The sequence below is a fragment of the Muscardinus avellanarius genome, assembly GCF_963383645.1.
Source record: "Muscardinus avellanarius genome assembly, chromosome: X".
Classification (NCBI taxonomy): domain Eukaryota; kingdom Metazoa; phylum Chordata; class Mammalia; order Rodentia; family Gliridae; genus Muscardinus; species Muscardinus avellanarius.
The window spans coordinates 105,833,098-105,856,872 of NC_137792.1; the positions used below are offsets into that span (position 1 = coordinate 105,833,098).

General features: G+C 38.5%; 1 protein-coding gene across 4 annotated transcripts; it reads right to left on the reverse strand.

Annotated features, from left to right (window-relative positions):
• Positions 1 to 1,091: 1,091 nt before the first annotated feature.
• EDA2R (ectodysplasin A2 receptor) lies at positions 1,092 to 21,985 on the reverse strand (the record flags this gene model as incomplete). Of its 4 annotated transcripts, none has more annotated exons than XM_080718422.1 (5): positions 1,092 to 1,468; positions 5,076 to 5,240; positions 7,525 to 7,610; positions 8,722 to 8,900; positions 21,899 to 21,985. In XM_080718422.1, 5 exons carry the CDS (start codon positions 21,983 to 21,985, stop codon positions 1,092 to 1,094), a joined length of 894 nt encoding a protein of 297 aa, XP_080574548.1. The 4 variants fall into 4 exon arrangements, with proteins under 4 accessions (XP_080574548.1, XP_080574547.1, XP_080574549.1 ...); XM_080718421.1 differs by having other exon boundaries at positions 5,070 to 5,240; XM_080718423.1 differs by lacking the exon at positions 7,525 to 7,610 and having other exon boundaries at positions 5,070 to 5,240; positions 21,899 to 21,969.
• Between the last annotated feature and the right edge of the window lie 1,790 nt (positions 21,986 to 23,775).

Sequence of the window (23,775 nt, forward strand, 5' to 3'; positions counted from 1 at the left end):
GGCTTTAGCTGAGTTCTGACACTGGATTGCTCTGTGACTTTGAGCAAATCGCTTTTCTTCTCTGAATTTCAGTTCCTGTCTCAGTAAAATGAGGCTAACAAACTCTGACCAGCATGGTGTTACAAAAATCAGATAAATATAGGGAATATTGAAGGTACACACACACACACACACACACACACACACACACACACCAGGAAAAGGGAAAAACACTAATATGGCTTTAACACTTCTAATACATCAGTATAAAAGGTGCTTACACATATATTTTATGACTCTGTGTGTGTGTGTGTGTGTGTGTGTGTGTGTGTGTGTGTGTGTGTTTTACTGGAGATTGAACCAGGGACATTCTACCACTGATGCCACTGAGTTATGCCCCGAGTCTTTTTTAATTTTTTATTGTGAAACAGGATTTTGCTAAGTTTCTGAGTGTGGCCTGGAACCTGCGATCCTCCTGTCTCAGCCTTCCAAGTACAGGGAATTTTAGGCCTGCGTCACCATGCCTGCATACATATATTTTCATTTCAACACTCACAATAACTTATCTTGAGGTAGGTAGAGTAGTTTCTACTTTTTACAGATAAAGAATTTGAAGCTCATATTGGTAAAAAGGATTTATATATGGTTCATATGGCTATTAAGGAGTGGAGCCTGATTTGAAATACACAGCTGCTGCTGAATGATGATATATATATATATATATATATATATATATATATATATATATATATTATAGTGTGTGTGTTTCTCTGTGCTGTGTTGCTTATACACATGAGGGAAAATAACTGAATGTGACTAGTAGACAGTGGGGCCCTGAGAAAGCTTACAAGAGGCCAGGATAGAGAGACTGGTGTCATGGCAACCTGGCCAGTACCTTGACAATTATAAGCCTGGAAGTGTGATGTTTGACTTGTTCAAAAGATTAGTATCGCCACGGCCGCCCCTCCAACCACCAATATTCTTAGCTTGATGCTATTTCTCTACCCCTAGCCCTTTTGAATGAGAATGCTAAGCAGGAAAATTTCCTGAGAGTGTCCCTTAATTTCTGTTTTTTGTTCAGCCCACCCTCTTTCCAGCTCACCTCAGAGAAGTTAAGGGCTGGGGATGTCAAAGGACACACTGAGCTCCATTCTGTCTGAGGTGCGTTCCGCTGTGGTTCCCCCTAAGCTCTCACCTCCAGTAGAGGAGGCAGAGCTGGATAACTTTTGCAGATCCAGCTCTGTGCACTCAATGGGAGTGTGGACCCAGTGGGAGGGGCTCTCCGAGGCACAGGAAGCCATAGTGAAAGACTCCTGTGTGGGGAAGCCACGGGTAGAGCTGCAGTCATCCTCCAGGATGGGCTTAAGTGGCTGGCTCTCAAAGATGTTCTCATTCATTGGGAACTTGGGACTGGTCTCCTGACCAGGTGGTACAGGAAAGAGAGATTCCTCCTCCATCACTTCGTCAGTCTCAAACTTCAATGAACCTCCTGCAATTCAAAGCAAAAAGTCACTTGGTCACCCAAAAGCAGATCTCTTCTCAGCAGGGCACCAGGTCCTGAGTCCAAGAGAGGGAGGGGATCTGGAAAGCCAGTGTTCCCCTTCCCATCGCTGGGGATCAGGGTACCTGGCACCAGGCTGAGGTGACACATTTGAGTAACATACGTATATTGGGACATTAGATTGAGGTTACCCAGTGTTGCATTAGGGAAAAGGATCAATTTCTTCAGAGAAAGAGAAGTGCTTTGCAGAAAATAGTCTTTGACTATCCTTTATGCAATCATGATCTTCACCCCTGGTGTTATGTCTGTGCTGTATGGCAAGAGGGACTCAGCAGAGAGAATTAAAGTGGTGGACTTGAAGTAAGGAGATTATTTTGAATCATCCAGATGGGGCCAATGTATCACATGCCCTTTAAAGCAGACATATAAGGCAGACGTGACAAAGAGAGTACTAGGAAGATATGGGATGAGAAAGACTCACTTTACTATTGCTAGTTTTTGAAAAAGAAGGGGGCATGAGCCACAGTGGGTGGTGTGGGGAAGCAGAGAATGGCCTTGGGGTCACAGCCCATGAGAAAATGGGACATCAGTCCTATAACTGCATGGAACAGAGCTCAGCCATCTGTCTAAATGATCACAGAAACAGTTTCTTTCCTGGAGTCTCCAGAAAGAAATGTCACTCTGCCAATATCTTGATTTTAGCCTTGTGAGATCCAGCCAAATCTGTGAAACTGCTGAGCTATGTCAACTCTGAGATAATAACCCACTAAGTGTGTGGTAATCGGTTGTAGCAATTATAGAAAAATAATATACACTTCATGCCTGAGTCTGATTCAATATCAGGAGCTCCATGGATGTGTGTGTGTGTGTGTGTGTGTGTGTGTGTGTGTGTGTGTGTATGACTTGCCTGCCATGGCTGTGGCTTTGCTCTCTATTCAAAGTCTTTGACAGTGTTTCACATAATTTCATACAAAACTCCAGATTTCTGGAGTCCCTTGAAAATGTGGGAGGTTTTGCAACACTGAATATTCCCACATGATGACAAAGAGCTGGAACGAAGCAGTGGATTCCCCTTCAAAATAAGGCATTCTCTCTCTACTTTCCCACAGTCGCTGTTCTTTTCTGTTGCACCCTCTATTAGATCTAATTCATGCACTGAACTCATCTGCACAGTCTTATTATGAGTGTAAGACAGTGACACCTGATAAACACCTTCATGACTGAGAAAATATCTAGCCCTCCTTCCCCTTACAGAATCATGAGGAAAGCTACCTTTCCTCATATTCCAAGAAAAGTGGGACATTACTATCTTGAAGATGGAAGGGGAGAAGGGGATGGAAGGCAGCTAATTCACAGGTATATCATCATATTCCATATAGCTGAACTTTGGGGCCTAAATGTTTCATTGCCTATGGTTCATGCCCATCTTCAGGGACAAGTTAACAACTCATATTTGAGACACTGGCTTCCAAAGTCAGAGACAGGATGGTCCAAGTGAGCTACAGTGTCCCAGGAGCTGTCAAAATGTAGGAGAGATTAAACTGGGTGTGGTGGTTGTACACCTCTAACCCCAGTACTTGGGAGGCTAAAACAGGATGATCACAGGTTCAAGGTCAGTCTCAGCAAGTCATCTTGACCTTGTTTTAAAATAAAAAATTATATAGCCGGGTGTGGTGGCATATGACTGTAATCCCAGCATTCAGGAGGCTGAGACCCTCAACTACTTAGTGAGGCCCTCCTCATCTTAGTGAGACCCTGTTTCAAAATAAAGAATAAAAATAGAGCAGGGAGGTGTAGCTCGAAGGTCAAATGCTCCTGGGTTCCATCCCTATACCTGCAAAAAAATATAAATAAATAAAAATAAATACTTTGCCGGGTGTAGTGACACATGCTTGTAATTCCAGTACTTGGGAGGCTGAGGCAGGAGGATCCGAGTTTGCAGCCAACCTCAGCTACTTAGTGAGGCCCTCCGCAGCTTAGTGAGACCCTGTTTCAAAATAAAGAATAAAATTGGGCTGGGGATGTAGCTCAGAGATAATATGCCCCTGGGTTCAATCTTCAGTATCACAAAATAAAATGAAATATATTTTTTTAAAAGGCTGGGGGTATATAGCTCAGAGGTAGAATGTCCCTGTATTCAATCCCCAGTTAAAAAAAAAGTAGAGAAAAATGAAGAATTCCAGGAGGGTCATTAAGAGCCAAAAAAGAAAAGCCTGTAGACCATAAAAGGCTAGATTCATCTCTGCTTAAGCCAGTGGGACATACCTACTGGTCTTCTTCAGTATCACCTGGCAAGTCTCACTGGGAAATGAGCATGGAAGCATAATATAAGAGGCTTCTTTCCCAATCAGAGTGATTTAAGAATGTAGTGTTGCTTTTGGCCCAGTATCCAGTAGGCTAAGGAAGAGTCCTGAGTGTTCTTGCATCTAGTAAATTTTATCCTTCCCCTCACTAATTCAACTCTATTTCTGTTTTGGTGTTCCAGCTTAGCTATCAGTTCCCTTAATGACACTGAACCTGAACTGAACCATAGTTCTCTTGGCTGGAGTTCTAATAGCTTTCTTGGTCCCAACAAGCCACAATCATACTTTCTCCATATTTGTTCCGTGGGCTGGACTTTCTGTCCAACATTATTGAGTAATGGATGAAATTGGACTGAAAACAGATTACAGTGTCACTGAGACTTTATATATGACTTTCTCTCTGGTATCGTACTTGGTCATTTCCTATGGCCTGAGACAGACCTCTCTGGGCATCAGTACTGTCTGAAGAAAAATATCTAAGTTGGTCAATTATTTACCCCATTTGGGAAATTACTACACTGATAGCAATAACCCTAGATCTCACCCATTTTTATTGCAGTCATGTCTCAAATATAGGCAAGCCTCCCTCCATTTCTACATGTTTTATAATCTATACCTATTAATGCAGTATTGGAGAACTAAGACAGCAACTATTCCAATACTATCTCAAATTTTTTTTGTGTGTGTGTATGTGTGTGTGGTAGGCATGCTATGCCCAGGGGAACTCTACATTTTAGCTATACTCCCAGTCTTATTTTTTATTCTTTTTATTTTGAAACAGGGTCTCACTAAGTTGCAAAGGGTCTCACAAGTTGCCGAGGCTGGCAGAGAATCTGCAATCTTCCTGTCTCAGCCTTTCAAGTACTGGGATTACAAGCATGCATCCCCATGCCTGGCTACTATCTCTCATTCTAAAGATTAGGGAAAAAGAGGCCCAAAAATGCTAGAACTCTTATCTAAGTTTATTCAATGGTTTATAGGTAGATTTAGAACGTGTGTTCCCCTATTCCTTTCCCAAGGGGTTTTTCATCATTGCATGCTCCTTTATGAATCCCTAGAACCTACTGAACCAGGAAGGTTCTCTAAATGCTCAGGGTTGGCCTGAGTCAACTTTGAAGTCCTAGGCTTCCTCTTGCCATCTCAGAAAGTTCCCAAGGCCAACAGAAGATCATCCCTGGGTTTTCAAGAACGGTGGAAAAGGCCCATTAACTCTCCACCCCAGAAAATTTCTCTCTTCTGCCAATAAGAGCCTTACTTCTGATTTATGTAAAATGTGAAGCAGCCACCCTTACCACGCTGGCAATGTCTGCTGAAGAACTGCTTGCAGTAGAGGAAGAAGAGCCCCAGGAAGGCCAGGGTAAACACCACTAGCAGACTGCTCACCAGTGCAACAAGTGTGGCCTCCTGAGGGGGCACTGTGGGTGCATCTGCCTTCACTAAGCTCAGCTGGAAGGCACCTGTGAGTCAAAAGAGTAGGGTGAGTCAGTCAGTGAGGGCAGTCAACATGTTCTCTGACACGGAGCCTGGATTTCCTCAGGCCATCACACTCCTCTAGGGCCTTCTCCAGTTAGGACCTATGCTGGTCTGATTCCTTTGTAGAGCAGGCAAAATTATAAATAACAAAGCAGAAGAACTCACATACACTGCAGGCATGGTACAGATTAGTACAATGTATTGAAGATGCACAAATCTTATAGTCTTTTCATGCCACATCTAGTTATAGAACCTACAAAAAACAGAACTAAATTAAATTGTTCGTCAGTAAGTAAAGGCTAAACCAGTTACAATATAATCCTAAGGTATGTTTTTATACAGCACTTAAAGTAAACAACTTTTATGGACTAATATAAATCATCCAGAAGGGAAAAGCTCATTAGAGAAAGAGTATATAGCATGATATAATTTATAGAAAGCATAACAAAATAAAAATAATAGCATATATTGTTTAGGAATATGGACATATATGACGAGAGGATACAAGTCTTAAAACAGTGGCACATGCCTGTAATACTAATAACTTGTGAAAGGTTAAGACAGGAAGATCACAGGTTCAAGGCCAACCTTGACAACTTACTAAGACCCTCAGCAACATAGTCAGATCCTGTTTTGAAATAAAAGTAAAAATGGGTTGGGGATGTAGCTCAGAGGTACAATGCCTCTGTGTTCTAAATAAGAAAAGAAAAGAAGAAAAGAAAAAAACTTTAGTGAGAAAAGTGGCACATAGTGCTCCCCAATTATCCACATGTTTTCCCACATTCCTCTAACAAGTTTGCAGTAGGACTCTCAGAGTACTTCTAATGGAATGATAGTGCAGATAATGTGTGCCACTTCCAGACTGAGGTAGTTAAGAACCAATATGTCCCCTCTGTCTTTTCCCCTATGCTACTGACTTATAAGGTTCATGGTTTAAAAAGCACGACCATGCAATGAAGAAAGACCTTTACATAATGAAAAATAAACTTTTCTCAGATCACTGAGATTTCACAGTTTACTTATTACTGTAGCATAGTTCACTAACAGGATGCGTACTCTATCATGACAGTAATCGTATATAAGTAGGGATAGAGCAAATGAGACTCAGAAAGAACCCAAAAGGGAATACTATTATGCCTGTAGCATCTTTGTTCTTTTGAAAAAAAAACTCTGATGCAAATATGTAAAATGCTAAGATTTATTATCTCTGGATTTTGGGTCACTGAACATTGTAATGTTTACATTTGTATGCATTTTAAAATATTTTATGTTCTAAATACATCATGATTTTAAGAAATATAACTATATTTTTAAAGGAATTTGTAAGCATATAGATGGTAGACAGACAAAAACGAAACAGAGACAAATAGATAAGTGGATAGCAATACTTCAGGCATAGACTAGACCCTGGTATGTATTTATTTATTTATTTATTTATTTACTGCTGCTGAGGATTGTACCTCTGAACTCTACCCTCAGCCTTTTTTTTTTTATTTTGAAACAGGGTCTCACTAAGTTGCTGAAGGTCTTGTTAAATTGCTGGGGCTAACTCAAACCTATAATCCTCTTGTCCCAGCCTCCCAAGTACTGTTACTACAGGCATGTGCCAAAGCGTATGCCCAGCTTTACTTAACCTATGATTAGTCCTAAGACCCAAGGACTCATATACCTTGTAAAATAAGAATTATAATAATACTTCATAAGTATTCAGATGTTACAATATATAAGGTGTTTTATTTATTTATTTGGTGGTACTGGGGGTGGAACCCAGGGGCCTTTTACCTCTGGGCTATACTCTCAGACCTATTTGGAAACAGGGTCACACTAAGTTGCTGAGAGCCTCACTAAGTAGCTGAGGCTGGCTTTGAATCTGTGCCATCCTCCTGTCTCAGCCTCCTAAGCGTGGGGATTACAAGGCGCACCACTACACCCGGCTATAAGGTGCTTTTAATATCCATTATTATATTAGATCTGGCAAACTGTCCCATAAGGTATAAACAAAATTGATTTATTATGAGTCACATTCATTCATTCAGAAGAAATGAGATTCAGTAAGTTTGAATGACTTATAGAGGGATCCATAGATAGTATGTTGTCAAGCACGATTCAACCCCAACTGATTCCTTTATCATGATACTCCACTGAGAGGAGTATGAGGGGGTACTTGTCTCCTCGAGGGGAGTAGAGGAGAAGTCTTTATCACCCTATCTTTTTGCCACACAATGCAAAGTTTGGGGAAGAAGAAAGCAAAGAGAAGTGGATACACACACTGAACCTCAGAGGTGGGGGTCTGTTTCGTGCATGGGATGCATTCCTGGTCCTGCAGGCCTCCAATGCGTGTCTTTCGGTAGAACCTGTATTCAGATTAATAAGAAATGGCAAAGTGATGAGACAAGCATTATACTCAGAACAGTCTTTCTGGGACCACAGGTAGCTTCTAATAGCTTTGCCCTCCTAGAAGACGGCACCCATTTCTCCTCGTGAACTTCCTGCCTTCGTGTCTGATTCTGACTCAGGCCCAGATATTATTTCTTCTGTCATTATGGTTTGGATACAGAACGTGCCTTGTGAAAGCTCAAGTATTGGCAATGCAGACATGATCAGAGGTGAAAGAACTGAATCATGAGAGTTCTAATCTCATCAGTGGATAAATCCACTGATAGATTAATGTCTTATTTGGGTGGTAATGCAGCCAGGTGCAGTATGAATGGAGGGAGTGGGCTTTTGGGGGTGTGGTCTTGGAGACTGCCCATGGAACCTGCTGACCTCCACAATGTGATGCAAACTCTGTTGCCATCGCTATTTATGCTGCAGAACTGGCCTTGTAGAATAAAATCTTTGAAACCATGAACCCCAATAAAACTTTCTTCTTTTTTGTGCTGCTTGGGATTAAACCCAGGGGCGTTCTACCTCCTAGCTATACCCTCAGACCAGTTTTTGTATTCTTTATTTTGAAACAGAGTCTCAGTAAGTTTGCAGAGGGCCTCGCTAAGCAGCTGAGGCTGGACTGGAATCTGTGATCCCCTATAAACATTCTTCTTCTAAGTTGTTCTTATCAGGTATTTTGGTCACAGTAATGAGAAACCTGATGACAACATCTATTCACCACACCCTTTAGCCCAAGGAGGAGCTACTGTCATAAGATAAGGGGCCACTGCTTTGGTACCAACTGCTTCATGATTTCTTTGATGCCTATAGTGATTTAAGGTAAATTACCTTAAATCTAGGGCTTGGACTAAGAGTGCCAGCATGATGAAAAGGTGTCATGTACTCTTCTGTGGCTGTCAATGTCTGGGGCACTTTACAGAAGTATCTTGGGTGGACACTGCTCCTCTCTTTTGGGAGCTTAGAGAGAATATGATGTGATCGTTTGAATACTTTGACTAGGTTCTGAGAGGTAAGGATGAAAGAGATCAAAGAGCTCAAAAAGGTCCAAAAGAGCTTGGCCCAATATAGTGGGCTCACCTGGGCAGACAGTCCCCACAGACAGCATTCGAGGTAGGTGTGCAGTTGGCCTTCTGGACACGATTGATGACGGCACAGGTGATGCAAGTCTGACATCTCTGGAGGCTCCAGCTGCTTTTGTACCTTCGAGGAGGGCAGGGTGTGCAGTATGCATCTCCACCCTCTCCATAACCACAATCCTGAAAAGAGATGGGAGTCATCAAGATGGAAGAAGAGAAGCCTGGACAGAGGATCAGCTATGGAGCAAGTGAGTAAGGTATAGAACAGTACTTTTCAAAGTACAAGTTACAACCCTATTACCGAGTCATAAAGTCAGTGTACTAGGCATCAGCCAGTACTGGAAACTTAAGTGAAACATGATAGAATAATAATATCAAGTATTAGAATGGATAGCATGTATCAAAGCTAAGCTGTCAGTCAGCACAGGCTAGTTATATACTCTGTCAAAAAGCAAACCCCAAATTTCAGTGTCTTAAAAATACAGCCGGGCATGGTGGCGCACATTTGTAATCCCAGCATTTGAGAGGCTGAGGCAGGAAGATTGCAGTTCGAGGACAGCCCAAGCTACTACTTAGTGAGGCCCTTTACAACTCAGTGAAACCCTGCTTCAATATAAAGAATAAAAAATAAGGCTGGGGGTGTAGCTTGGAGGTAGAAAGCCCCTGGGTTCCATCCCCAGTAGGCAAAAAGAAAAGAAAAGAAAAGAAACCCCCCCACACAAGTTTATTTGTCACTCACACTATTTACCACCAGCATTTTCCCAAGGGCTTTATTCTACATTACCCACAATAGGTTGCCCAGGGTACCAGAGGCTTCACATTAGTGCTTCCAAATGTTTGGAGAATCAGAGAAAAGAGAACATTGTAAACACTGTGCAGGTTTTAAACAATTTCCCCATAAGTGAACCATTTCATTTGGCTCACATGCCCTAGCCTGTACATATAACTGATCATTAGTAATATAAAGGGTGTATTTCTTTATCGGAAGCCCTTGTTTCCAAATTTCTCAATAGCTTCCAGGTATGAGAGAAAACATACAACCCTTCACATTCTGAAATGGGGAATCTCACTTAGCATAATGTTCTCTAGTTCCATCCATTTTCCTGAGAATGACAATTTTGTTCTTCTTTACAGCTGAGTAGAATTCCATTCTGTGTATACATCAGTTTTGTAATCCATTTATCTGTTGACAGACACCTTGTCTAGTTCCAAAATATGGCTATTGTGAATTGTGCTGCAAAATAATATGGGCATCAGATAAATGAGGAGAGATACCAGTTGAATAATAGAAGGGGATTAGAGAAGGAAGGTGAGTGGGGAAAGGAGACTTGATGAAGGAAACAGTTCAAATAATTCCATGTCGCCGGGCCCTGGTAGTGCACACTTGTAATCCCAGCATTTGGGAGGCTGAGATGAGAGGATCATGGTTCCCGGACAGCCTCAGCTACTTAGTGAGGCCCTTTGCAACTCAGTGAGACCCTGTTTCAAAATAAGGAATAAAAAATAGGGCTGTGGGTGTCACTCAGAGGTAGAATGACCCTAGGTTCCATCTCCAGTACCACATACACACACAGAAACAACAATAACAACAACAAATAATGCTATGTACATATACAAAGTTATCAGTACTAATTTCAATAACATATACAGGGAGGGGTGGGATCCAGAGGGAAGCACATCAAGTGCTATGCACATGTACATTTCTACCACTCTGAACTTTATTATGGTACATAATTACAATGCACCAATAAAAGTATGTTTAAAAGGAAACTAAAAAGTAAAAAAAAAAATCATAATAACAAAGAGTATGACAAAGTGCAATTCTACAGCACGACAGTAGAGGGGAGAGCTGGAAATATTTGACAATTAGCTATTATTCCTATCTTTGACTCACAAAACTTTTACATATAAAATATACGTATGTGTTATACTTTAATAAAATATATTTTTATACTAGATCACAGTAAAAACTTTTGAATGTCAGTAGTATAGAAGAGAGAAGAATAATTTAGCTGGCTCTGGTTTCAAATTTGATATAGATTCAGTGAGACTCTGGCCAGTACCACCTCCCCACCCCGTACAGATTTTATGGGCATCAGAGGAATCAACAACTGAAAGGCCTCAACAACTCAATAGATGGTCTGTAAAGAATCTTTCAGCTATGGTAGCCTAACCTCAATAATTTCTCAGTGAAAATAGAGTTTCTATTGGGAGTGATGGAAAAGTCTCAGAGATAGTAGTGATGATTACACAACATAATGCATATGGTTAATGTCACTGAACCATATAGTTAAGAGTGTTAAATACCATGTCTATGTTACAGTTTTTTACCACAAACAAAATTAATAACACAGTATGTACTTATAATTGATGAACTACATGGTATGAAATCTCTCTCTCTTTTTTTTTGCAGTACTGAAAAAAGGGGCATTCTACATTTGAGATATATCCCTAGCACTATTTTATTTTTATTTTGAAACAGGATCTCACTGGGTTACTGAGTCTCACCACTTGCTGAGGCTGCCTTGAAACCAAGTGCCTTCTAGCTCAGCCTCCCAAGTACTAGGATTACAGGTGTGTGCTGTCATGCCTGGCCTGTGATCTATACTTTGATAAAGCTGTCAGAAATACAAGAGCCTTCGTATGCCTGGATCTCTTACTGACTCATAATAATCCTCCTATCCTCCAAAGCTGTTTGGAGTTAGAGTTAATTATAAACCTTTAATCTGTTATGTTAAAAATTAGTATTTATTTGTTGTAGCAACTACCATAACCTGAACAAATATACTAGGTAAATTATATTTTTCCAGGGACTAGACAGAATGAGCATCAGCCAGTCTCTAAACTCTCTTGCCATCTTGTGTCTTTATTAGACCACTCTGGCCTTACTCCATGCTTCTGTGCCTCACAGCTCCATCTATAATGATCACATCCACCAAAACCCAGCTGGGATGCACACCATGGGGGTCTGGCATGGGTTATCATCATTTTATTCATAGTGTAAATTTTGTGGGAATTCAAATGGCATTCTTGGAGCCTTTGCCTCCGTATGTACAGTACTGAAATGATGATGGCTCTCATATCTCCTTAACAGGGTGAGCTGAGAATCAAAGAAATAGGAAATTACTACAGTGATGAAAGCCCCAAGATAGGGAGACTTAGCTTTATCTTCCACCTCCACCACTGTCCAGCCATGTAACCTCAGGCAAGACACTGGGCCTGAATTGCTTTGTCAATGAAACATGAAATAATGCTACCTAACTCGTAAATTTGTTAAGATTAAATGAGTTGACCAAATGAGCAAAGGAAGCATTTCAGATCAATAGGGGAAAGCTGGCCTTTTAAAGTAGTTTTGTCAAATAACTGGACAGCCATGTGAAAAACAATAACATTGATCCATTCTTTACACTATAAACAAAAATAAATTCCAAATATAATAGATATTTAAATATAAACAATGGCCAGGCATGGCGGCACAGGCTTGTAATCTCAATAACTCAAGTGGATGAGGCTGGAGGGTCATATGTTTGAGGCCCTCGGCAATTTAGTGAGATTAAAAATTAAATTAAAAATAAAATAAAATGGCTGGGGATGTAAATAATATAAAAATAATATAAAATAAACGGGCTATCTCGAGACTGGGGATATAGCTTCATGATAGAGCATTCCTGGATTTAATTCCTAGTACTGCAAAAAATAAACATAAAACATTAAAAGTGAAAACCCATAGGTACTAAAAACAAATATAAGTGAATTACTTTTTAATCTGGGAATGGAAAAATTTTTCCTTAACTGTAATACAATAAAGTCCAGAATGGGTCAGGTGTGGTGGTATAAACCTGTAATCCCAGTAACTGGGAGGCTGAGACAAGAGGATCGCAGGTTGGTGGCTAGCCTCAGCAAATTAGGGAGGCCCTGTACAACTTAGTGAGATTCTGTTTCTAAGTTTAAAAAAAGAAGAGAGGGCTGGGGAAGCAGCTCAGAGGAATGCCCCTGGAATTAATCCCCAGTAACACACACACACACACACACACACACACACACACACACAGTCCAAGATGAAAGGAAAGATATGCAAATTTAATTACATAAAAATTCAGATAAATATTTGCAAAGTAAGAGATTTATAAGCAAAATTAAAAACCCAAGTAATAAATTGAGAAAATTCATATATTTTATCACAGACTAAAGATTTATATCTCCAATATATAAAACTGGTAAAATTAAACAATAGCCCTATAGAAAGTAAACATATAATTCACAGGAAAGTGGTTTTTATTTTTAATTTTTTTACATAATTCATCTATATAGTTTATTTTTTCAGCCTCCAACATTCTTATTAACTCAGCACAGCTGTGTTGCTTAAGGAAAAGTGGTTTTTAATCAGATGAAAAATACTCAGTTTCACTCATAAGGGAATGGAATATAAAACTATATAAAGTACCATTTTTCATATAGTAGACTAACCAAAAAGGAAAAGTTTGACAATATGCTATGTTGATAATGCTGTAGGGAAACAGGCACACTCATGCAATGCTGGTGTTCAAACAAAATGGTATAGTCCCTATAGAGGAGAATTTTTTAATACTGACAAAATTACATAAACATTTACGCTATGACCCAACAACTGTGTATTTAGGAATGCATCCCACAGATAAAATATCAAAAATACAAAATGGTGCATGCACGTGGCTACTCATTTCTGTACTGTCTGTAATAATAAAAGAATATGAATAACTAAAATCTCAATAAGAGGAGACTAAATAAACTTTGTAACTTGTATAATAAAGTATTTAGCAGTTGTAAAAAGGAAAGAGGACTGTCTATAATGGAATAATCTTCTAGATATATCAGCAAGTGAAAAATTCAAGTGTCCTAATTTTTACCAAAAAGAAGGGAGTAGTCTTGGTCCAGGTAGACAGACAGACAGACAGAAACACACACACAATAAATATGTATCTTAAATATTTGTGAGGGTGTCTATAGTTTTACTTGTCACCATGCTCAGTACACAGAAAGTCCTCAATGCACAAAATTAACATTAGATATTGTTCTTATGGAAATTCTTATGGCAAGCATATTTTGTGGAACTGGGGATTAAATTCAGGGGCGTTCTACCTCTGAGCTATATCCCTAGCCATATTTTACATTTTATTTTGAAGCAGAGTCTCAAACCTGTAACCCTCCTTTCTCAGGCTCCCACACTCAGCTGTAAAACAAATCTTTATAAATTTAGAGGATGGGAATGAGAAAACCTCAGCCTGATTCTTCACTTATTCACTTGCTAGAGAAGAGAACGGTGGAATCTAGCTAGTTAATTATCACTGATAATTAAAAATTGATAGACTGATTGGTTGGGGATTGCCCTTTGTTATATTGATTAATTCAGAAAACACAATTATTATATGTTAGAATGCTATTCTGAATATTGTGAATAAATGATTGAACCAATCATTTAAGAATCCCTGTCCTCATGGCCTTATATACTTGCTTATTTTCCATACAATATTTTAAGGTCACAGTATCATTCTTGTTTCATAACTAAGCAAACTTGAGGCATATGTAGTTTTATCACAATACTAGCCACCCTGGGAAACCTTTTCCCTGTGGGCCTGAGATTCCACATCCATGAGAAATACTAGGCCATAGGAGGCATCAGCAAAAGGAATTTTAACATTAGTATCCAGCCCAAGAACCCTCTTTATCCTGTGGGTCTGAGACTGCCACACAATCTGGGTAGCTGGGATATACTAGCAATCCGTATTTTACTATTGCCAGTAGCCCAGTCTGGAAAGTGTTCTTCTTCTCAGAGACTTCTTTACTCCAAGGTAGGTGACTCAGGAGATCTGGCCCAGGAAAACTCCTTCTAAACCTCAGGAAGCACCAGTATGCCCCAGCACCACCAGATAAACCACACGGACCAAAAATGGTACCCCAAGCCCCGAAAATTAATTTGTCTTTAGGACTGCCACCCCCAAAAGTGCACCAGGACCTGTATGTTAAACCTAAATAGATGACTGATGGCTAAAAGATTTAAATGAGACTGTGGGTCACCTAACATAATTGACAAAATGTCCAGGATACAATAAAACATCACTCATCATAACAAGAACCAGGAAAATCACACCATGAACGAGAAAAAGCAAAAAACTGACACCAGCAGTTAGATAAATCAGGTTCTGGAATTCCCTGACAAGGATTTTAAAGCGCCCATAATGAAAATGCTTCAACAAGCAATTAAGAATTCTCTTGAAACAAAAGAAACAAAACATCTCAGGAAAGAAACAAAAGTTACTTATTAAAAAAAGAACCATTCTCCCAGGCATGGTGGCTTGTAATCCCAGCATTTGGGAGGCTGAGACAGGAAGATCCGAGTTCATGGACAGCCTCAGCTACTTAGTGAGGCCCTCTGCAACTCAGTGAGACCCAGTTTCAAAATAAAGAATAAAAAACAGGGCTGGGTGTGTAGCTTGGAAATAGAATTCCCCTGGGTTCCATCCCCAGTACCGCAAAAAATTAATTGAAAGTAAAATAGAAAATAAATAAGTAGCCGGGCGTGGTGGCACACGCTTGTAATCCCAGCTTTTGGGAGGCTGAGACCGGAGGATCACAGTCCGCGGACAGCCTCAGCTACTTAGTGAGACCCTCTGCAACTCAGTGAGACCCGGTTTCAAAGTAAAGAATAAAAAAATTGGGCAGGGGGTGTAGCTCAGAGGTCAAATGCCTCTGGGTTCCATCCCCAGACCCGCAAAAAAAAAAAAAAAGTAAGTTTAAAAACCTTCATGCTAAACTCATCATAATGAATCTTTTAAAAATAGAAGACAAAGAAAAAATCCTGAAAAGAGCCAGAAGGAAATGGCATTACCTATAGAGGAACATCAGTTCAAATGACAGTGGATTTCTATCTGAAGCCATTGAGGCCTGAAGGAAGTATTGTATGCTTTAAGTGGTGGAATCCAAGAAAATACAACTGCAAACTCTATATAAACAGATACTATCCTTCAGTAATGAAGGGGAAACAATCTTGGGCAAAGGAAAACTAAAAATAAATGTAATACTAGTAGATCCACACTCAATGAAGAGCTAAAGGGAGTTAGTTCTTCAAGTAGAAAGGGTATAGGAATGAATCTTGGAACATCAGGAGAGAAGAACCCAGGAAGTATAAAAATATCAATACATAAATTAACAATCTTTATGAAAATTATAAAAAACATTTGACGATTTAAAACAAAATATAACTCCAGGCGTGGTGGCGCATGCTTGTAATCCCCGCACTTGGGAGGCTGAGACAGGAGGATTGACAGGTTTGAAGCCAGGCTCAGCTACTTAGTGAGGCTCTCAGCAACTTAGTGAGACCCTTTTTCCAAATAAAATATAAAAAATAGGTCTGGGAGTATAGCCCGGAGGTAGACAAGCCCCTGGGTTCCACCCCCAGTACTACCGAAAATAAAATAGAACAAAATATAACAAACATGTCTTATGTTTATGATAGTGAAATTTAAAAGTCAGGAAAGTAAAGAAAACTAAATGGAAGTTATGTTTTCATTCTTCATTCAAAATGGTAAAATGTTGTTATCGGTAAACCCTGAAAAGTCAAATGTGTATATTTTAAAACTCAGAATAACCTCTAAGACAATAATGCGAAGAAGCCAGGCCAGGTGTGGTGGCACACACCTGTAATCTCAGTACTTGGGAGGCTGAGACTAGAGGATTCCAACTTCGAGGCAGGTACATTTTAACTTAATGAGAGCCCATAACAAAATTTAAAAACATTCAAAAAAGGCTGGGGGGGTGTAGTTCAGTGGTCCAATGCTCCTGGGTTCAATCTCCAGGACTACACACATACAAAAAGAATGAATGAGTAAATGAAAAGAATACAAAGAAAAATAATAAAAACTAGTAGAACTAAATGAAGACAACATTGTAAGAGAAATGTTCATGTAACTCACAAAAAGGCAAGAAAAGATAGGGACACAGAGCAGAGAAAACAAAAAATAAGAAAATGGCAAATTTAAATTTTATAATATAAAAATACCTTAAGTATAAGTCATCTAAGTATACCAATTAAAAGGCAGCTATTGGCATAGTGGATAAAACAAAGGCCATCAAATTGTTCTCAGTAACTCTTTATTGAATAGCTGGATGGGTATTTTCTTAACAAGTTAAAAATGAGTAAATCATCATAAAATTTTATTGATAATCCTTTGTTTTAATTAGAAACCAAAGGAAGATTTGTAAGTTACTAAGGCTCCTGGGTTCTTTAGATACTAATCAGTTTTATAGCCAGAAAACATTGATTTTCTTAATTTTATCATGCATTTTCTGTTTGAAGTAGTGTTTATTCTTCTTTGCTTAGGTGTTCATTTGATGGAAATCATCTTTTCTCTGGTCCTGGCATTTATTTTTATTTTTCATTTCTTTGTAATTTATTTCTTTGACTATTTTCTTTACTTCTGATTTGGATGTTAACAATATTATAAAAAAATAGTTATTTATCAGCCGGGCATGGTGGCACACCCTTGTAATCCCCGAGCTTGGGAGGCGGAGACAGGAGGATCACGCAGGTTCGAAGCCAGCTGCACTGGCTCAAGAGATCCTGTTTCCAAATTTAAAAAACGTATAAAAATAGTCTGGGAGTGTAGCCTGGAGGTAGAAGGGTTTCTAGGAACCCCAGTAGCACCAAAATAATAAAATAAAATAAAAAGTTATTTATTCTAAAAGTATTAGCTTATATAACATAAATGAATGTTTTACTCAAAACTATAATAAAGAAATGGTTTATTTTAGAAATGCATAGTATTTTAATTTTAGAAATTGATTAATATATATATTAATATAATGGACGGAAAACTATATGGAAAGTCCACATAATGATACAATGAAAAAAATCCAAAGCCACTTCTGATTTTAAATATATTCATATTTATATAAAGGATTTTAAAATATTCTACATTCTGCAATATGTCTGTCTACTCAAGTGTCTTACATGTGTAGAAAATGAGCAATAAACAATGAATATTCAGAGTAGAAAAAGAAGCAATCAGAAATAGTTCACAAAATTGAAAATGCAAATGGACAAATAAACAGAAAAAGGTTGTTATATTTCCCTATCAAATATGAAAAAAAGTAAAAACAAAATTCTCATAAAGTCCTCATAAATTAGTAATCTAATATTACAGAGGAAGGCATGAAATTAATAGACAATGGAAACATGCATTATTCATTTGTGGTTAGGCTTCTGGGACATGGGAATTCTATGCACTGCTGAAAACAAATGCAATTGTAATGGAAATTAGTAAAAAAAATTCAGAAATGTTATCTGCTAATATATCTCAAGAATCTTAAAATTGTATTTAGCTTAGCAATTATACTTCCAGAGAAATGTCCTGAGGAAACAGTGTTAATTTTCTGAAATGATTTATTTACAGTGATATTTGTAATTCGTGATTGAAATTTAAAAATAAATAAAGGTAACTGGAAACAAAAGTTTATCTCAGATGCTGTCAGCTACTTATCCAAACATCATTGGCCCTCCTCTTCATTACTAACAAAACACCAATTTCATCCCAGGTGGCAGGATGGCCAGCTACAAGAATGGATTTGTGTCTATCATGGTAACCCATTCCATTCTTGTTTGCCAGATAATCATTTTCTACTCTCCCTTCCAGCTAGAAATAGCTATATCTCCCCATTCTGGAGAGTAAGATAAAGGGTGAAGTCTGCTGGTAGACTTCTAGGAAAATACTTCTTCCCTAATAAACTAATGCAAGCTGTTTTGACCCTGCCTCTGCTTCCTAGCTTTTATGATGGTGTGATGATATGATGTTTTGTACTGTGGCAACCATGAAACCACAAGTGTGAGGACAGAACGTAAGGTACCCAAGATGGATGAAAAGTGACTGCATCCTTGACGATTCTGTTGATCTGCCCAATGAACCAAAACGCTGTCTTGCTCTACACTTTAATACATACATAACTGTGCTTCTAGTTCAAATCTCTCTTAAATTTTTTATCTTTTTTCACTCTGAACATAGACAATTTATTGATAACAAAGTTTACTTCTAATTTTTATAATTAAATTTATTATAACTGGTACATAAAATTATACATACTGATGGGGTAAAGTATAGTAAAAGTATTATCATTTTTATACAAAACATTCAAAATCCTTTCTTTTAGCTTTTTGAAATATACATTACATTATCATCTATAGTCATTCTACTGCAAAATAAAACACCAGAAGTTCTTGATTTTATCTTATTGTAACTTAGTATTCACCAATCCATTTTCCCCATCCTTTCCTTTTCCCCACCCTACCCTGGTAACCACCATTCTACTATCAGCTACTACAAGATCACATTTTTTAGGTTCCACATAGGAGTGAGATCATGTGGTAGTTATCTTTCTGTGCCTAACCCATTTCACTTAACATAATTACCTCCAGGTTCATCCATATAGACATAAATGACAGGATTTAGTTATTTTTTGTGTGTATGTGTGTGTTTGGGGGTTACTGGGGATTGAACCCAAGGGTATTCTATCTCCAAACTACACTCCTTCCTATTTTATTTATTATTTGGAAATAGGGTTTTACTAGGTTGATGAGAGTCTCACTACTTGCTGAGGCTGTCCTGGAACCTGTCATCCTCCTGTCTCAGTCTCCTAAGTAATGGGATTACAGGCATGCACCACCATGCCAGGATGATTTAGTTCTTTTTAATGGTATAGTAGTATCCCATTATGAATATATATATATATATATATATATATATATATATATATATTCATCTAGTTGATGGACACTTAGGTCAACTCTTTGGCTGTTGTAATAACGGAAGTGCAGATATCTCTTCGACATGCTAATTTCATTCCCTTTTGATATATTCCCAGTAATGGGGTTGCTGGATCAAATAGTAGTTCTAGTCTTACTTTTTTGAGGAACTTTCATATTGTTTTATATAATCACCATACTAATGTAAATTCCCACTAATAGTATGCAGGGGTTTTCTTTTCATCACATCCTTGCCAGCACTTGCTATCTTGAGTCTTTTTGACAATAGCCTTTTCTGCTAGAGTGAAGTGATATCTCATTGAAATTTTGATTTGCATTTTCCTGATGATTAGTGATGTGGAAAACTTTTTTTATATATCTTCTGACAATTTGTATGTCTTCTTTTGAAAAAAATATTACAACTTAATACATCCTACTTTATTCATAGGCAAAATAATTTGCTTACAGCATAGTGGGTCTCAAACTCAGGTAAATCTAGTTCCAAAGTTCTCATATTTTTGCTATACTATTGTGACTTTGAGCAAGTCACACCATACTCTTTGAGCCTTAGTTTCTCATCTATAAAATGGGGCTCATAATATTTTCTTTGGTAGGACTGTTGCAAAACCAAATGAGATAATGCACATAAGAACTCTTTACAAAGTACAAACTACTAAACAAGTACAGCTATTATATATAAAGCTTTTGCAGGTGCATATTATTGCTATTCATCCATTTTCTCTGAGCCTTCCAGTGATGCTGAAGTAAACGACAGTCAGAGAGGTGCTGAGTCAAATGTACATTCCATCATTTGCCTCTTTTTAAGAGCGTGGTAACAGCAGTTTGACAGATAGACAAACCTATTTTTCCCTTGAAGAAGTTCAGTTCTATAAATATGGATGGCTTTCAATGTAAAGGCCACGTACATGATAGGAACATTTGCAAAGCTTTTTGTAATGAAGATTGAAGGTATTTGAAACAATTTTTTTGTCAAGCCAAGCAATTTATTCTATGAGATCTATTCTAATATCCTGTGTGACCTAAATTCCAGGATATTTTTTTTTGGTCCTGGAATCCCTTACCAAACATGTGGGTATCCCATTGTGGGATACAATTTTATATATAAAGAGTTAAATTTAAAATTAATGCTCATATCCCTTGATATCCCTGGACCTTATTCTCTTCATTTCTTGAAGTACAGAGGTAGGAAGAGGGTGGACTAAATAACTGTTTTACTTTCATTCGGTCATAGTCTTATGCCACTCTCCTACTCAAAACCATCTAAAGTGTTCCTAGTGCACTTAAAAAATAAAAATTTCTTATCATAGGTTTCAAGGACCCATATGGTCAGGCTCACACCTTCCTCTCCATCTCGAGTATCACTTTGGGCTCATCCCGAATGCGTTTCATGAGCCTTCTTTCTCATTCTTGAACATATCTAGCTCATTCTTATCTTGGAACTCTACAATAGCTTCATCATCTTTCCAGACGGCATCTCCTTAGGGAGGCCTTCTTGACCTCCTGTTGTAAGTAACCACTCAGTCACTTTGTATTGATTGCATCACCCTGATTTAATTCTCATCGTGTCTTCAGGTCTAGATTCCTCATTTCTCTATGTATGCACCTCATTTCTATTAATTTTAGTAATTGAAAGGTAAGATCCATGAGGGCCGAGGCTTGTGTCTATTTTGTCATGTACAGGTGCCTACAGCCACATCTGGCCACTTTGCAAGTGTTCAGGAAGTAATTGCTGAATGGGTGAATGACTGCATAAAACCAAGTGCAAGCGCACAGGAACTCTCCATTGGCTGTTTTCTTACAGACTCTATAGCACCAACTGAAGGCCATATTTAATACCATCCTAGTTCAGGAATCAACAAGGAACCTGAGACAGAAACTATTATTTAGTTCTAGTCTGGCTCTTGGCTCTGGCTTGCTACTCATTTGTCCTGAACTTTACAGACACCCTTTGGTTCCTTTTTTGAGTCCTTTTTTGAATAGCTTTCTCAATGGCAGAGGATTCTTCTAGAACAGAGGTAAACGTCAGATTTCTTGTTTTTTCTCCCTTCCCCATTCCCAAGACCTGAAATCTGGCTCCGAAGTGCCAAGTAGGTTAGTTGTGATATGTTGAGATTTCTCTTGTGCCAAACCATGCTCCTGAGCCACCTCTGCCTTTCACGTCTCATCTTAAGATACCCTATTTGCTCAGGAATTTTGACCCTGATCCTGCTAGGCTGACTTTTTGCTGGAACATACTCTCTTTTTGCATACTCTCTGGATCCCATGATTTTTACCTACTGAACTGGATCAATCATAGCTGGGGTGAACTCTTCTAGTCTTGAACCTTCCCAGTTGTAGTAAATATTCCTAAGATGAGAAAAATATGTATAATCATTTGGGCACTTACCTTGGAGAGCTCCTGTCCAGGACCACACTGTTGGCAAGTGACACAGCGTCCCCATTGATCCAAGTACTCATTTTCTTGGCAATCCATGGTGAGAAGGCTATAGGAAGAGAACACAAAGACTAATGAGTTAATGGAAAGAGACTGTAAGGTAAGTAGTGGCTTTCATGACACTTAGCTTCTGGGCACTCTTAGTCTAATCTCAAACTCTTAGTGAGAGTGGCTGAGAAATCTAATCCAAAAAAGCTAAAGTTCATATGACCCTGACTGTGCTGATATAGTTATGACTCTTCTAAATGCTTTCCTTGTAATAACTCATTTAATTTTCAAAAGAACCATATTCAGGATCATTATTAGTTGTACTTTGTAGATGAGGAAATTGAGTTGCAGAGTCCAAAGAACTTGCCTAAATGTTCATATTGAGTGGTTAGACCAAAATTTGAACTGTGAAGAAGAGTAAGACAAGTACTTGGCTTCTGCCCTGGGACACATACAAACCACAATTTCTAATGTGTGACCAGCTCTTGATCGTTTGGAAAGCATTTTCAGATCTATTACTGTTTGACTGGCGTGATATCCTTGTGAGTTAAAATCAATGTAAGGATTATCATCTTTATTTTGTGAATAGAAAAGCTGAAACATGGTTCTACTTTCCCAGTAGTGTCTTCAGTATCTCTGAGGACTACTAGCTGTCCATTACTTCTGTCTTTGGCAGAACTGGAGTGAAGGATGACCCAGCATGTGGAAATATCCTAGTGCTTTGTGGTATAGAGAAGAGGAATACTTACTCAGATAATTACTCAGATAATTCTTGGAAGATAGAGGGCATGGGAAAGTATCACATGTTGGGGTGAGATTTAAGACTTATGGATTCTATACTGGATATAGAGAAAGTATAACCAATCATCCTGATTGTTCAGGACATGGCACTTTTTATAATAAAACTGAGAGAAAAACTGGGATGGGTGATCACACTACCTGGCACTTTCTTTTTCAAGCTATGATCCTTGATAAATCATTTTATCTTTTCTGTCCTCAGTTACAAAGGAACAGGATTTTGCTAACCAATGGTAGATGTTCTTGAGAGGATTAAATGAAATCAGGTCTATATAAACTGTGGTGATGCCAGGCGTGGTGGCGCACGCTTATAATCCTTGCTCTTGGGAGGCAGAGACAGAAAGATCGAGCTGGTTCGAAGTCAGCCTCGCTGGCTTAAGAAACCGTGTTTCCAAATAAAAATATAAAAATAGGTCTGGGAGTGTAGCCTGGAGGTAGAAGGGTTTCCAGGAACCCCAGTACCACCAAAAAAGCCAAAACAAACAAACAAACAAAAAACAACTGTAGCGATGCACACTTGTAATCCCAGCATTTGGAAGACTGAGAAAGGAAGATCGTGGTTCACAAACAGCCTCAGCTACTTAGAGAGGCCCTTTGCAACTCAGTGAGACCCTGTTTAAAAATAAAGAATAAAAACATAGGGCTGGGGGTGTAGCTTGGAAATTAAATGCCCCTGGATTCTATCCCCAGTACATCAAAAATAAAACAAAACAAAACAAAACAACAACAACAAAAAAAAAAATACCTCCAAGAAACAAACAAAAAAATAATCCTAGAGTCTTTCAAAGAGCTATACAAAATAAGAAAAACTTAAGGATGGAAATAGGTCATCTGCAAGAAAGAAGAATTTTAATGAGAGTGGCCCATGTAATTAAAAACTGGCCCTTGTCCTTTTCAAAGTGAAAAAATATGGTGATATTCCTGCTCACTCATCTCACACCATGGCAAACTAAGTGGTTTCTCAAATACCTAAAATCCTGTGTACTACTTCATCAGAAGAGAGGAGAGTGTACCTTGTGAAGCCTCTTCTCCTCCTCTCAAAA